Genomic DNA, 16,391 nt, shown 5'->3' with positions numbered 1-16,391 from the left:
AGCACTGGGGTGGGGGAGTCACCTGGGGGTTTTGGGACCCCAAAGTCTGGGGGATCACAACCCCATTTTTGGGAAGGGGGGACACTGAAGGGTCAGATGGGGTCAGGACAGGGTCTGGGGTGGGTGGGGAGCACCCATGGGTGGGGAGGGGTCTCAGCACCCCCGGGGGGTTCAGAACCCCAGTTTGGGGGTCAGAACCCCAAATGTGGAGGTCAGAACCCCAGTTTGGAGGTCAGAACCCCAATTTGAGGGTCAGAACCCCAGTTTGGAGGTCAGAACCCCAGTTTGGGGGTGAAGGCACACACTGAGGGTCACACCAGGACCCAGGGGGCGTTTGGGGTGACATGGAGGTGTGACCAAAACCTGCATTCCATGAGCACCTCGGGAGCTGCTGCACAGGTGGGACAGAGGTGACAGAATTCTTCATCTCCTCCTCAGCCCTGCTGACACCTCTGGGCTGTGCTGGTTTGCTCAGCCTGGTTTTTGTGGTGGGGATGTCACCGAATCTGCGGGAAAAAGATACAAAATCCCTCCAACAACATTTTAATGTTGGAGAGTCAAGGCATTGCTTTATTATCTGGCCAGGATGTTCTTCTGGCCAGGATGTGCCGCAGAAATCATCTCAGCCACACACAGCCTGGCTGTGCAGAGAGAATCATTCCATGATACATGGCTTTTACTCGATTTTTCAGATATTTTATACAGTAAAAGTCCATAGGAAAGCATTGGGTCAGTGTTCATTGGTCTAAAGTTGAGCAAACCCCCAGTATTCAGTTTCTCATTGGATCTGAATCTCCTCACCTCTGATACTAATTAGATTCTTCATTCTTCAGTTTTTCTCATCAATCCTTTTTCCAGGCCAGGATGTCTTCAGCCCTGCTGGAGGTGCTCTGGGGTGGATGTTTGTGATAGTCACTGATGTCCTGTGGATGTTCTGTTAATGGCCTTTATCTTTCTGGTTTATTTTCCTTTATTTTTTCTATATTTCTTTATCTTTCTGCTTATCTTCGGGGTCACTCCCAGCCTGTTGATATGCTGAGTCCACCAGACCTCATCTGGTGGAGCAATGCCCTGGAAGAAACCTAAAATTCCTTTTCTTGGGGTAAAGACAAACAAAACCTTTGACTAAAGTTATACAAAATTTTTAACCTGATATATTTTCCAGCAGGGAGAAGGACAAAGATTGCTGCTGTGAGAAGCTTCTGGAAGCTTTGGTCAACACAGGGTTAAAATGTTTCTACAATGGGATAATTAAAAATAGGCTTTGGGAAGTGGGGTGGGTAATGTAGAACTGCATGTACGAGCTCAGGGTGACACGAACACGAAGATTGTTTAGAAAATATCAGGGATTGTTTCAGCTAAATCCTGCGGATTCACACCCGTGAAAGAAATCAGAAATATTGCAGGAGGATATTTCACACCCGTGAAATAAATCAGAAATATTGCAGGAGGATATTTCACACCCGTGAAAGAAATCAGAAATATTGCAGGAGGATATTTCACACCCGCGAAAGAAATCAGAAATATTGAGGGAGGATATTTCACACCCATGAAATAAATCAGAAATATTGTGGGAGAAGAGGGGCTTGAAGTCATGCTTGGGGGAAAACAATGGAACAATGATAAGTTGATGATTAACATATGATCACACCGCTGTTCTGTAAGGGAAAATGCATTTAAAATTTATAAATTTTATGTTTATATAAAATGTATTCGCTTCAGGTCAATGTCCAAGTCAGATTTGGGTAAATCTCACCCCTGTCTTCCGAGCTCTGTCGCTGTTGAACCACCAGCAGAGTGAAGGAATCAGGCTCTGGAATGTGGCAAAATTCTGATTTAGTTAATTAATTCCAACTTGTATAGACTTTCACAGATCACCCGGATTGGGTCAGTCCAAAACCTCCCCCAGGCCGACTGGCCAGGCTTGAGCTGCCTGTGTTTCCAGAGACCATTTCAACAACATCCAAACTTTATCTTTGTTTGTAGAACACAGGAAGAAGAAGAGAAAAATTCCCATGGGAAAGAGTCTGTGCTTGCCACAGAGCTGGAAGAAAAGCCGTGCACACAACCTTCGTGATGATGTGTTTTCCACACCAGCACTGTCACCAAGCCCAGCAGAGCCAGTCCCTGGTGGCTCTGAAGGTGATGGACATGCCGCCAGCCAAGGCTGGGTGTGTTGGGTTTGTTAACCAGAACATCAGCAAGGTGTTGAGAAAGGAGTGGTCAAATAGAAAACCCAAATCTGTTTGCACTTCAACCATCCTTGTTTCGCTGAGCTTTTGCCTCTTCCACCAGCACGGGGCTTGTCCAGGGCTGAGGCTGAACTCTTAATTCCAATTCAAATTGTAGGTAACAGCTCTGGCCTGATGGCTTATCGGCTAAGCATGCATTTGAAACCAGCACAGAAACCGCTGAATCATCCCATGAAGGACCTTCACCCTGGAGGAGGCTTTGGGAGTCTCCAAAGACCACCAGGACATGCAGAGAATGCATGGTGCACATGCTAATGATATTAATGAGTTCTGAGAAATGATTTGTATAACCACTGCTATCCTGGGGAATGTGATGAATATTCATGATTTTACCTGTAACGCTGTGTCTTTGGGGTACTGAGGTGTGTTTGGTGGAGACAATTCCCACACACCCAAATAAAACCAATTCCCACTGCTCTGACTTGGTCTCTGAAGTGTCTCTGGACTCGACTGGGGTGAATCAGTATCTCCAGTATCTAAGGGAAGCTCAAACCCTTGAAAGGTGCTGTGGTAGGTGTGAAGAAGTGGCTGAAGGGTTGGGAGAAAACTCCTCCCTGTGTCCATCAGTTGGTTTTGTTTAGTCATTTTAACTCATCTGAGCTGGTTTTGTTTGGCCCAGTTTTACTAACGGGTGGGGAGTGGCACAGAGATGGCTGCTGGGAGAAGCTTCTGGAAGCTTCCACCATGTCCAGCAGAGCCAATCCCTGGTGGCTCTGAGGATGATGGACATGCTGCTGGCCAAGGCTGGGCCAATTAGAGATGTTGGTTACGCTTCTGTGATAACATATTTGGGAAGAAATCAAATCAAAATGCACACATAGTCCTTTCTGGCCAGAGTGTCACCGAATCTGCGGGAAAAACAAAAACCCTCCAAGAACATTTTCATGTTAGAGAGTCAAGGCATTGCTTTATTATCTGGCCAGGGTGTTGTTCTGGCCAGGATGTACCACAGAAATCATCTCATCCACACACAGCCCGGCTGTGCAGAGAGAATCATTCCAAGATACATAACTTTTACTCGATTTTTTCTGATATTTTATACAGTAAAAGTCCATAGGAAAGCATTGGGTCAGTGCTCATTGGTCTAAAGCTGAGCAAACCCCCAGTATTCAGTTTCCCATTGGATCTGAATCTCCTCACCTCTGATGTTAATTACATTTTTCATTTTTCAATTTTCTTATCAGTCCTTTCTGGGCCAGGATTTCTTCACCCCTGCTGGAGGTGCTCTGGGGTTTTAGATAGCCACTGATGTCCTGCTGATGTTCTGCTGATTGCCTTTATCTTTGGGTTATTTTATCTTTTACCTTTATCTTTGGGTTCCTCCCAGTCTGCTGATATGCTGAGTCCACCAGACCTCACCTGGTAGAACAATGCCCTGGGAGAAACCTAACATTCCTTTTTCCGGGGTAAAGATAAGCAGAACTTTTTTACTCAAGTTATACAAAATTTTTAACCTGATACCTTTTCTGGCAAGAGGAGGAGGAGGAGGTGAGAACATGTGAGGGAAAACAACATGGAGACACCAAGGTCAGTGGAGAAGGTGGGGAGGAGGTGCTCCTGGTGCCAGAGCCAAATTTCCTCTTCTGGCCGTGGTGAGACCATGGTGAAGCAGGTTGTCCCCCTGCAGCCCATGGGGTCCATGGGGATGCAGAGATTCACTTGCAGCCCATGGGAAGGTGACCCACACTGAAGCGGGTGGATGCCTGGAGGAGGCTGTGATCCACTGGGAGACCCCATAGAGAGAGAGGCCTTGCTCCCGAGATGGAACAGCCTGGCCTCGGAGGTCTGCATCCTGTGGATGAGGGAGCCACACTGAAGCAGTTTTGCGAGGTCTGACTGCCTGTTGGAGGAGCTCACATTGCAGCAGTGTGTGTGCTGCTGCTTGAGAGATTTGGACCCATGCTGGAGAGGTTCATGGAGAGCTGTCTCCCATGGGAGGAACCTCACAGCAATGCAGGGGAAGAACTCCTCTCCCTAAGCAGCACAAGAAGGTTCTGGTGATGAACTGACCCAAACCCCCATATCCTGTTCCCCCTGTGCTCTCAGTGGGAAGGCTGGGGGCAGGAATGGTGTCTTAAGGGCTTATTTTGCTTCTCATTATCCTCCTCTGACTCTGTTCTGACTCTGTTACTAATAAATTTCACTTTGCAGCACCTTAAGTTTAGTCTGTTTTGTCCTTGGAGCATTTTCTCCCAGTTCCTTATCTCAACTCATGAACCCTTTGTTAATTATTTTTGTTAATTTTCAGTCTTCTCTGCCCAGCTGTAGGAGGGGAGAGCAAATGAGCAGCTCTCCAGGGTGCCTGGCCAAACCACAGCAGGGGCTAACAGCTCTGCTAATTGGGCTAACAGCTCTGCTAATTGGGCCATCAGGATCTCCTGGAATTCCCCCATCCCATTGTGAGAAGCCCCGCCCAGAGGGGCGGAGCCCAACATTCCCGCCTGGATATCAGGTGAGGTTGGAGCAGCACAGGGTCACCACTGCCAGTGGATCTCCAGAGGAGAAGAGCTCAGGTGTGGCTAGCACAGTTTTTCCCATGAGAGGTTTTCTTGTGTTTTGTAAATAAAGATAAAGTTTGGATGTTTTTGGAACAGTGTCCCAGAACTTGGGCAGTGCAGGCCTGGCCAATCAGGCCTGGGGGAAGGCTTCTGACTGACCAATCTGGGTGACTTTTGAGAACTCTATAAATGTGATGAAATCAAAACAATAAAGGTCATTCCTTCTTGCCACTGAGAACCTGTGCATTCATTACTCTGCTAGCTGCTCAACAGCGACACTCAGGGAGCACAGCTGGACCTCCAGAGACAGGCTGGACCTTCTTCAGGATCGCTGCTCTGAGCTGACCACATCCATCACTCCATCGAGACTGCAGTGACCATTCAGCCAGGTCTTTCTGCAGGATCACCATGTCCATCACTCCATCAGGACTGCAGTGACCATTAATCCAGATCTTTCTGCAGGATCACCACGTCCATCATTCCATCAGGACTGCAGCCACTGTTATCACTCCATCAGGACTGCAGTGACCATTCAGCCAGACTGCTGCCACCACCCTGACCCACAGAGTGGCAGGTTGAGTTCTGCCTATGTCACAATTTGGTGTTTCTGAATTACTGCCTTTGTGCTAATTATTTCCTGTCTACCAGAGCCTGAAGGAACTGAAGAAGATGCTGAGGGGAGATTGGAAGAAAAATCAAGAATTGGGAGAACAGAGAGAAGCAGGAAATGCACCTGCTGGAGCAGATGGAGGAGGAGGAGAGATCAACCCTCACACTCCTCAGTTCATCTCCTCGGTCCCGTGGTGCATGGAACCTTCTAGAAGAGCCACAGCGAAGCGTCAGAGACCTTGGGCAGAGGAGCAGAAACCATCAGAGTCCTCTGGAGGAGCTCAGCGCAGACAGAAACCATCAGAGTCCTCTGGAGGAGCTCAGCGCAGACAGAAACCATCAGAGTCCTCTGGAGGAGCTCAGCGCAGACAGAAACCATCAGAGTCCTCTGGAGGAGCTCAGCAGAGACAGAAACCATCAGAGTCCTCTGGAGGAGCTCAGCGCAGACAGAAACCATCAGAGTCCTCTGGAGGAGCTCAGCAGAGACAGAAACCATCAGACTCCTCCACAGCTTGGCACCAAGGAGGGTTTGAGGCCACGAGGAACCTCCGAGGAGCCTGTGGGAACTGCGGGGCTCTGAGCCACGGCAGAAAGGAGTGCACGGAGAGACCGCGGAGCGAAATTCACGGGAGGCACGGAAATGGCCCTGGAGGGAGCTGGGCAGCGCCAGGCCAGGGTGGGGTACGAGGCCAAGAGGGACAGGTGGGACAGGTGGGACCCTGAGGAGCAGCAGGAAATCATCCTGGAGTACAGCAGGGTGGATTGGGCCAGACAGGCGCTGGGAGCATGGGAGGTTCGGGAGGAGATGGAGAGAGGAAGTGTGGGAGATACCAGAGGGGAGGAGAGGAACTGAATGTGTGGGTGGAGGGAGCTGAGCAGTGAAGATGAAGATGAAGACAAACCTGCAGATGACATCGATACTCCTGGGCAGAGCTTCACCTCCAAGAGACTCATCGCGGTTCGGAATTTACGCATTCAGGAAGATACTGCTAAGTATTTGAGGAACTTGGATCCCAACTCTGCTCACTACGACCCCAAATCCAGAGCCATGAGGGAAAACCCTCACATCAACACGGACAGGGACCTGGCTGGGGTTGGTGACACCGGTGACAATGCCATTCGCGGCACAGGTGACGCCGGTGACAATGCCATTCGCGGCACAGGTGACACCGGTGACAATGCCATTCGCGGCACAGGTGACGCCGTTTCCATGGCAATGACCCAGCTCTTTGTCTGGGAGGCTCAGCGCAGAGGAGTTGAGGTTCATCTCCAGGCTGATCCCACAAAATCTGAGCTCCTCTACAGATCCTTCCGAGCAAAACAGGAAGATTTGGGGATGCAGCGGAAAGAGAGGATCCTGGAGAGGTACAGAGGGCGAGAACATCTGGATGTTCCACCAGCTGAGCTGCTGTTGGGTCAAACTGAGGGTTACATGGAATATTCCAGACATGGGAAGCTCATCCGAGGAGGAGAGAAAGCTCTTGCTTGCTCTGAGTATGAGGAGGATGTGAAGATCAACAACCATCAGTGCGTTTGGGGTTCGTTTTGGGAACAAGGCAGGTGGGGTTACAGGTGCTGCCAGTCCTGTGTCAAGGATTCCTGCTGCTCAGGGGGAGGTGGGAAGGAAATCCCAAATCCAGGAGAGGGTTTAGTGGGAGAGCAGCTTGGGCAGGAGGAACGTGAGAGAAACCCCAAGATACCAACAGGGATCCGCCGAGGGAAACGGCGCAAGGAACGTCATCAGGATGGTTAGGTGATGGTGGATTTTGGGAGGTGGAAAAGTTGCTGTTTGTGACTTAAACATCTTCCTGAATGAAAGGAATAAGGGAATGATCCACGACCTCTGCCTTTGTTCACGAATGAAGTTACAGGACTCCTCTGTCTCCCTTTTGGACATCAACCTCTGCTGTTTGTGGATTGATTTTCCTGCCAATGAAGGAGTTTTTGCTATTCTGTCCAAACCGTGTTGCAAAAGCTGCAGAGGACAGAGCACAGCCTGGATGGAGCTCTGGCTGAGGAACAACTCTGGGCTGGGAGAGGAGAATCCAGTCTGGGGAGAACCTCGGGCTGTGTGGTGAAAAACCTCGAAATGCAGAGAAACTCAGCTGAAGGAATCCCTTTGTTGGAAAACATACCAATTATAAAATATTTTATGACTTTAGTCAGTTTTCACAGAATGGGAAAAGACCTTTGATATCATCAAGCTCAACCTATGGTTGCTGAAGTTTCCTTTGTTGGAAAACATACCAATTATATAGTATTTTTTTTACTTTATAACTTTAGTCAGCTTTCACAGAATTGGAAAAGACCTTTGATATCATCAAGTCCAACCTATGTTGGGGGAAGCAAATTAGAGTTTTTTTCCAGGGCATTTTTCCACCAGGTGAGGTCTGATGAGCTGAACATCTCCACAGGTGATAAAGGCCATCCGTGGTCATTAATTGACTGTTAATTGACCATCATTAGCTGACCATCGTTAATTAACCATCACTCCAAACCTCACCCCTGGCTGGTCAGAGACATTATGGATCATTAGCTGACCATCATTAGCTGACCATCATTAATTAACCATCACTCCAAACTTCACCCCTGGCTGGTCAGAGACATTATGGACCATTAGCTGACCACCATTAGCTGACCACCATTAGCTGACCACCATTAGCTGACCATCATTAGCTGACCATCATTAGCTGACCATCATTAATTAACCATCACTCCAAACCTCACACCTGCTCTGGAAAAAGCCTGATAACAAGGAGGAGCTAATTAGCCTCAGGGGCAAAATAAACCAAGTGTAACCAAGAGGAAACAATTAGCAACAAGAACTTTTATTATGATGTCACCGGGAAATGATGAACATCAAACCAAGGAATCTCTGTGGGGTTTGGGATGTAAAAAATGTGGGGAAAATCTAATAAAAGTCATGAGTCATGGGATGATTGTCCCTCCACCCCGGGCTGAGGAGGAGAGGATTTGAGGAACATTCTGGAAATGAAGGATGCCTTGACTCTCTCGTGGCAAAATGGTTTTTTGGTTTTCCCGTAGTTTTGGGGACAAAGCACACGTTTTAGGGTCAGGACAGGATCCAGGAGGGGTTTGGGGTGGGTGGGAGGGTCAGAACCCCAAATGGGAGAGGTCAAGGCACACATTTTAGGGTTAAAACAACATTTTAGGATCCCAAAGAGGGGTTGGGGTGATACCCTGGGTGGGTTTGGGGTCACCCATGGTGGGTTTGGGGTCTCAGCCCCTCGGGGGGATCAGAACCCCAAAGGGGAGCAGTCAGAACCCAAAACTGGAGGTTAAGGCACACATTTTAGGGTCAGAACAGCATCCGGGGTGGGTTTGGGGTCACACATGGATGGGTTTGGGGTGACACCTCCAGGTGTGTTTGGGGTCACCCTGGGTGGGTTTGGGGTGACACCTCTGGGTTTATTTGGGGTCACCAATGGATGGGTTTGGGGTCACCCATGGGTGTATTTGGGGTATATTTGGGGTCACCCCGGGTGTGTTTGGGGTACACCCCTGGGTGTATTTGTGATCATCAATGGACAGGTTTGGGGTAACACCTCTGGGTGTGTTTGGGGTCACCAACAGGTGTGTTTGGGGTGGATTTGGGGTCACCCATGGGTGTGTTTGGGGTCACCAATGGATAGGTTTGGGGTGACACACCCGGGTGTGTTTGGGGTCACCCTGGGCGGGTTTGGGGTGGATTTGGGGTCATCCCGGGCGGGTCTGGGGTCACCTATGGATGGGTTTGGGGTGGATTTGGGGTCACCCATGGGTGGATTTGGGGAGGGGCAGGTTTGGGGTCACCAATGAATAGGTTTGGGGCAGGTTTGGGGTGGATTTGGGGTCACCAATGAATAGGTTTGGGGTGGATTTGGGGTCCCCCCAGTGGGTTTGGAGTCACCAATGAATAGGTTTGGGGTGTATTTGGGGTCACCCCAGGCAGGTTTGGGGCAGGTTTGGGGTCCCCCCGGCAGGTCTGGGGTCTCCCAGCCCCTCACTTGCGGCCGCGCTGCTTCATGTGCTGCACGAAGTAGTCGTTGCAGGCGATGGTGAGCCCGGCGATGAGCGAGAAGAAGCCCTGGAAGCCAACGCGGCCATCGCGGCTCTGCTCCACGTCCCGCAGGATGCGCTCCAGGGCCTGCGGATCCTGCTGGTTCTGGGGGAAAAAACGGGAAAAAAGGGTAAAAATCTGCTCCACGTCCCGCAGGATGCGCTCCAGCGCCTGGGGATCCCGCTGGTTCTGGGGGAAAAACATGGAAAAATGGGTAAAAATGGGGAAAAATCTGCTCCACGTCCCGCAGGATAAGCTCCAGGGCCTGCGGGTCCCGCTGGTTCTGGGGGAAAAAATGGGAAAAATGGGGAAAAATGGGGAAAAATCTGCTCCAGGGCCTGGGGATCCCGCTGGTTCTGGGGGAAAAACATGGAAAATTGGGTAAAAATCTGCTCCAGGGCCTGGGGATCCCGCTGGTTCTGGGGGAAAAAAGGGGAAAAAAGGGTAAAAATCTGCTCCACGTCCTGCAGGATGCGCTCCAGGGCCTGCAGGTCCCGCTGGTTCTGGGGAAAAACATGGAAAATTGGGTAAAAATGGGTAAAAATAGGGAAAAACCTGCTCCAGGGCCTGCAGGATGCGCCCCATGGCCTGGGGATCCCACTGGTTCTGAGGGAAAAAATGGGGCAAATGGTGAAAAAAGGTTAAAAATCTGCTCCACGTCCTGCAGGATGTGCTCCAGGGCCTGGGGATGCCACTGGTTCTGGGGGAAAAATAGTGAAAAAAGGTTAAAAATCTGCTCCAGGGCCTGCGGGTCCTGCTGGTTCTGGGGGAAAAAACAGGGAAATGGGTAAAAATGGAGAAAGAATGGGGAAAAATGAGGAAAAAACGAACAAAAATAGGAGAAAATGGGGTCAGATCCACATCCTGCAGGATCTGCTCCAGGGTCTAGGGATCATGCTGGTTCTGGGGAAAAACATGGGGAAAATGAGGAAAAATGGCAAAAAATGGGGGAAATAGGGGAAAATAAATGGAGAAAAATGGTGTCAGATTCCACATCCTGCAGGATCTGCTCCAGAGTTTGGATCACACTGGTTCTGGGGGAAAAATGGGGAAAAATGGGGGAAAAATGGGGTCAGAGCCTACCTGTGGATCATGGGGGAAAAGGGGAGATTGTCACGGGAGGGTTTGATCCCAAGCTTTTATGGGATTTGATCCAGGGGTTTATGGGATTTGATCTTGAGGTGATGTGGAGTCTAATCCTGCGGTTCTCTGGGGTTTGATCTCAGGGTTTTATAGGATCCAGTCCCAGGGTTTATAGGGCTTGATCCCAGGGATTATGGGATGCAATCCTGGGATTCTATAGGATCCAATCTCAAGGTTTATAGGGTTTGATTCCAGGGTCTATAGGATCTAATTCTAGGGTTTACAGGGTTTGATCCCAGGGTTTATAGGATCCACTCCCAGGATTTTATGGGATCCAGTCCCAGGGTTTATAGGATCCACTCCTGGGGTCTATAGGGTTTGATCCTGGGGTTTATGGGATTCAATCCCAGGGTTTATAGGGTTTGATCATAGGGTCTATAGGATCCAATTCTAGGGTTTACAGGGTTTGACCCCAGGGTTTATGGGATCCAATCCCAGGGTTTACAGGATCCACTCCTGGGGTCTATAGGGTTTGACCCCAGGGTCTATAGGATCCAATCCCAGGGTTTATAGGATCCAATCCCAGGGTCTATAGGGTTTCACCCCAGGATTTACAGGATCCAATCCCAGGGTCTATAGGGTTTGCCCCCAGGATCTATAGGATCCAATCCCAAGGTCTATAGGATTCAATCCCAGGGTCTATAGGGTTTGCCCCCAGGATCTATAGGATCCAATCCCAAGGTTTATAGGATCTAATCCCAGGGTCTATAGGGTTTGCCCCCAGGATCTATAGGATGTCCCACCTCGAGGAAGCCCGGGAACTCCTTGTCCATCAGCGCCCGCAGGTCCTCCTTGGCCAGGTGCTCCTTGTCCCCAGCGTACTTGTGGAAGGTGAACATCAGCGTCTCCATGGCGTGCTCCAGCTGCGACGGCATCCTGGGCTGGGGAGGGAGGGGAGAGGGATCCTGAATTCCAGAGGGAATTCCCAATTCCAGAGGGAATCCTGAATTCCAGGGGGAATTCCCCAAATTCCAGAGGGAATCCCAATTCCAGGGGGAAACCCGAATTCCAGAGGGAATCCCCAATTCCCAGGGGGAATCCCCAATTCCAGGGGGAATCCTGAATTCCAGAGGGAATCCCCAATTCCAGGGGGAAACTCCAATTCCCAGTGGGAAACCCGGAATTCCAGAAGGAAACCCCAAATTGCCAGTGGGAAACCCGAATTCAGCCAGGGAATCACGGAATTCCAGAGGGAAACCCAAAATTCCCAATGGGAACCCCGAATTCAGACAGGGAATCCTGAAATTCCTAGTGGGAAACCCAAATTCCCAGTGGGAATCCCAAATTCAGACACTGGAAATTCTGGAATTCCAGAGGCAATCCCGAATTCCAGAGGGAAACCCAGAATTCCAGAGGGAAACCCGAATTCCAGAGGGAATCCCAGAATTCCAAGTGGGAAACCCAAATTCCCAGTGGGAATCCCGGAATTCCCAGTGGGAAACCCAAATTCAGCCAGGGAACCCCAGAATTCCAGAGGGAAACCCCAAATTCCCAATTGGGAACCTGGAATTGCCACTGGGAAACCCGAATTCAGACATTGGGAATTCCCAGAATTCCAATGATGAATCTCGAATTCCCAGTGGGAAACCCCAAATTCCCAATGGGAACCCCGAATTCAGCCAGGGAATCTTGGAGTTCTCACTGGGAAACATGGAGTTAAGCCAGGAATTCCTGAAATTCCCAAAGGGGAAACCCCAAATTCCCAAAGGGAACACCAAATTCCTCCTGGACCCCTCAAAATTCCTGCTGGGAACCCCTGAAATTCTTCTTGGGAACCCCAAAATCCCCTCCTGGGAACCCCAAAATCTCCTCCTGGGAACCCCAAAATTCCCCCTGGGAACCCCGAAATTCCTCCTGGACATCCCAAATTCCCCCTGGGCATCCTGAAATTCCCCTCCCCCCGCGATCCCAAAGTCCCACTGGGAAACTGCAAATCCCCCCCAGGAATGTCAGAATCCCCTCGTGGACCCCCAAAAATCCACCCGAGAACCCCAAAATCCCTGCTGGGAACCCCAAAATCCCTTCTGGGCACTCCAAATCCCCCCCAGGATCCCCAAATTCCCCAAATCCCTGCGGCACTCCCTAACTCCTCCCCGCGGCGCCGAGCGGATTTTCCAGGCTGGAGCTCCGCGGTGACTCAGCGCGGGGGGGACAGGGGGGGACAGCGGGGGGACAGGGGGACACGGGTGTGGCCAGTGTCCCCTCCCCCTTTGGGGACATCTCGGGAGGGGACAGGGCCTGAGGGTGTGGCTCGAGTGTCCCCAGAGTCTGGGGACATCCCAAAAGTGACCAGGGTGGGGGGAAAAGGGGGGACAGGCAGGCCACGCCCTCGGAAGTGTCGCCTCCCCCTTTGGGGACATCCCGGGGGGACACGGGTGTGGCCAGTGTCCCCTCCCCCTCTGGGGACATCCCGGGAGGGGACAGGGCCTGAGGGTGTGGCTCGAGTGTCCCCACAGGTTGGGGACACCCCGAAAATGACCGGGGTGGGGGGAAAGGGGGGGACAGGCAGGCCACACCCTCGGAAGTGTCGCCTCCCCCTTTGGGGACATCCCGGGGGGACAGGGGGTGGGGGACACTTTTGGGGACATCCTGGTGACACGGAGGGAGGCCAGGAGTGGGACAGGAGGGGACACGCGGGGTTTGGGGTGTCCCCAAAGTGGTGGGACACGCTGGCCACACCCTCGGAAGTGTCCCCAGCTTTGGGGACATCCCGGGGGGACAGAAGAGGGACACCTCCGGGGTGTGGCCGACTGTCCCCTCCCCCCAGTTTGGGGACACTCCGGAAGTGACTCCCGGGGGGGACACGCGGGGTTTGGGGTGTCCCCAAAGCGGGGCGACACTCGGGCCACACCCTCGGGACGTGTCCCCTCCTGTCCCCCCCTGAGTCAGCAGGGTGTCCCCAAGGGGAGGGAAGGAGGCCCGAGGGTGTGGCCCGAGTGTCCCCTCCCCCTTTGGGGACCCCCGGAGTGACTCACGGGGGGCGTTCCCTCAGCCCCGCCCTGGGTGGGGACTCTGCCTCAGTTTCCCTTTTTCTGTTCCCCTTTTCGAGCCTCAAAAAAACGGGAAACCTCCCCAAAAAACCCAAATCCCAAAAAAACATAAATCCCAAAAACCCCAAATCCCCAAAAAACCCAAATCCCAAAAACACCCAAATCCCCAAAAAAACCCAAATCCCAAAAACACCCAAATCCCAAAAACACCCAAATCCCAAAAAAGGGGTTTTTTTCCTTCTCAGAAAAGGAGGGAATCCGCCCAAAAAAACGGGGAAACCACCCCAAAAATGGAGGAGGAAACCCCACAAAAGAAGGGAGGAAATCCCACAAAAAAGGAGAGAAAACCCCAAAAAGATGGGAAACATCCCCCAAAAAAGAGGGGAATCCCCACAAGGAAAGGGGGAAACCCCCCAAAAAGGGGGAACCCCCTCCCAGAAGAAAGGGTTTTTTGGGATGACAAATCCTCTGAATGGGGTGCAGGGATGGAGAACCCCAAAGTGGAGGGACAGGGATGGGGAACCCCAAAATTGCGTCGGGATTGAGCCCCCAAAACGGAGTTTAGGGCTGGGGTCCCCCCAAAGTTCGGTGTAGGATTCAGACCCCCAAAATCACGATTTAGGGTTGGGGTCTCCTTTTGGGGGCAGGCAGGGGGTCCCCCCAATAATCGGGATTTGGGGCTGGGGTCCCCCAAAAGTTGGGTTTGAGATTGAGCTCCCCCAAGCAGGATTTGGGGCTGGACCCCCCAAAATTGGGTGCAAGATTGAGCCCCTCAAAGCGGGATTTAGGGCTGGGGTCCCCCGAAGTTCGGGGCAGGATTAAACACCCCCGAGTGGAATTTGGGGCTGGGGTCCCCCCAAAACAAGATTGAGCCCCCTAAAATCGGGATGTGGTGTCCCTTTGGGGTCCCCCCAGGCGGTATTTGGGGTCCCCTTAGGGTTCCCCAGGCGGTATTTAGGGCTGGGGTCCCCAGGCGGTATTTGGGGTCCCTTTAGGTACCCCCCAGGCAGTATTTGGGGTTCCCCGGCGGTATTTGGGGTCCCTTTAGGGTCCCCAGGCAGTATTTGGTGTCTCTTTAGGGTCTCCAGGCAGTATTTGGGGTCTCTTTAGGGTCCCTTGGCGGTATTTGGGGTCCCTTTAGGGTCCCCCGTGGTATTTAGGATCCCCCCAGGTGGTATTTGAGGTCCCTTTAGGGTCCCCAGGCAGTATTTGGGGGTCTCTCTAGGATCCCCCCCGGCGGTATTTAGGGCTGGGGTCCCCAGGCTATATTTGGGGTCCCTCTAGGATCCCCCCCGGAGGTATTTGGGGTCCCTTTAGGATCCCCCCCAAGCTGTATTTGGGATCCCCGAGCAGTATTTGGAGTCCCTTTAGGGTCCCCAGGCGGTATTTGGGGTCCCTTTAGGATCCCCCCAGGCAGTACTTGAGGTCCCTTTGAGTTCCCCCCAGGCGGTATTTGGGGTCCCTTCAGGCTCCCCCGGCGGGATTTGGGGTCCCCAGGAGGCATTTCGGCTCCCCCGGCGGTATTTAGGGTTCCCGTTCCCGCTCTCACCGTGTTTCCTCTCTCTCGGTGCTCCGGCAGCTCGGCGGGCAGTGCGGTGCAGTGCAGGGCAGTGCAGTGTGGTGCAGGGCGCGGCTCGGCTCGGCTCGGCTCGGCGCGGCTCGGCCCGGGATAGGCACGGCGGGGGCGGGCCGGCCGGCCGGGGGGCGCGGGGGGAGCGCTGAGTCACCGGGGACAGGGACAGCGCCCGGGACAGCGCCCCGCCCCGAGCCTGCCACCCACCGGGAGCGGGAACCGCACCGGGACACCCACCGGACACCCACCGGACACCGGGGATAGCCAGGGACACCCACCGGACACCGGGGATACCCGCACCGGACACGCCCCGGGACCCCAACCGGACACTGGACGTGTCCCGGGACCCCCACCGGACACCGGAGATACCCTTAACGGACACCGGGGATAGCCAGGGACACCCACCGGACACGGGGATACCCCAACCGGACACCGGGGACCTTCCGGGACCCCAACCGGACACGGGGATACCCCCGGGACCCCCACACTGGACACCGGGGACCCTCCGGACCCTCCCCGTTCTCTTCCGGACACTGGGGACACCCCCGGGATCCCCACCGGACATCGGGAACCCTCCGGGATCTCAACCGGCCACCGGGGAGACCCACCTGGGGACCCCCGCTGTACACAAGGGACCCTCCGGGAACCCCCACCGGACACCGGGGATAGCCCCGGGACCCCAACCGGACACCGGGGATACCCGCACCGGACACCGGGGATACCCCTCGGGTCCCCCACCGGACACCGGGGACCCTCCCCGTGCTCTTCCGGACACGTGGAACTCCCCGCCGGACACTGGGGACACCCCGGGGACCTCACCGGACACCGGGGACACTCCGGACCCTCCGTGTCCCCTCTCGGCCATTGGGGACCACCCGGACATTCCACACCGGGAAACGCCCGGTGTCCATCCCGTGTCCATCCCGCCGGACAGCGGGGACACTCCGGTCACCCCAGACCTCCTCCGGACACCTGGACCCCCTGTGTCCCCCCATGTCCCCTCCGTGTCCCCAAGCCCGGGCTGTCCCCCCCGTTTCTGCCCCCCCAGGGCTCGGCGCCGGGCTGGCGCGTGCCGCGCTCATTATGTTAATTACAGCTAATTGGGTGTGGGGCGTGGGGCCCTGCGGGTGTACCGCACCGGGCAGGGAGGCGACACGCCCGGGCCACCCCCGGTGCCATCGCTGAGGGGACACGCCCGGTGTCATTGTCCCCACCCCGCCCGGGTCACCCCCGTGTCGCATTGTCACCCCCGTGTCCCCAGCCTGT

At 53.4% G+C, this 16,391-nt stretch overlaps 1 protein-coding gene and 1 pseudogene across 1 annotated transcript; one reads left to right on the top strand and one right to left on the bottom strand.

Annotated features, from left to right (window-relative positions):
• Positions 1–5,272: 5,272 nt before the first annotated feature.
• LOC146427176 (pre-mRNA-splicing factor SLU7 pseudogene) lies at positions 5,273–7,777 on the top strand (annotated as a pseudogene).
• A 394-nt stretch (positions 7,778–8,171) lies between these two features.
• Positions 8,172–11,475, bottom strand: LOC146427175 (protein S100-A10). Its single transcript, XM_085082583.1, has 4 exons — positions 11,306–11,475; positions 9,821–9,838; positions 9,343–9,506; positions 8,172–8,766 (listed from the first exon to the last, which is right to left on the bottom strand). Exons 1-3 carry the CDS (start codon positions 11,435–11,437, stop codon positions 9,363–9,365), a joined length of 294 nt encoding a protein of 97 aa, XP_084938709.1. The 5' UTR covers positions 11,438–11,475; the 3' UTR covers positions 8,172–8,766; positions 9,343–9,362.
• Between the last annotated feature and the right edge of the window lie 4,916 nt (positions 11,476–16,391).

Source organism: Lichenostomus cassidix, chromosome 25 (genome assembly GCF_008360975.1).
Source record: "Lichenostomus cassidix isolate B80296 chromosome 25, HeHo_3.0, whole genome shotgun sequence".
NCBI lineage: Eukaryota > Metazoa > Chordata > Aves > Passeriformes > Meliphagidae > Lichenostomus > Lichenostomus cassidix.
Note: the sequence above shows the minus strand (reverse complement) of the source record. Positions and strands in the feature narration are given on the sequence as shown.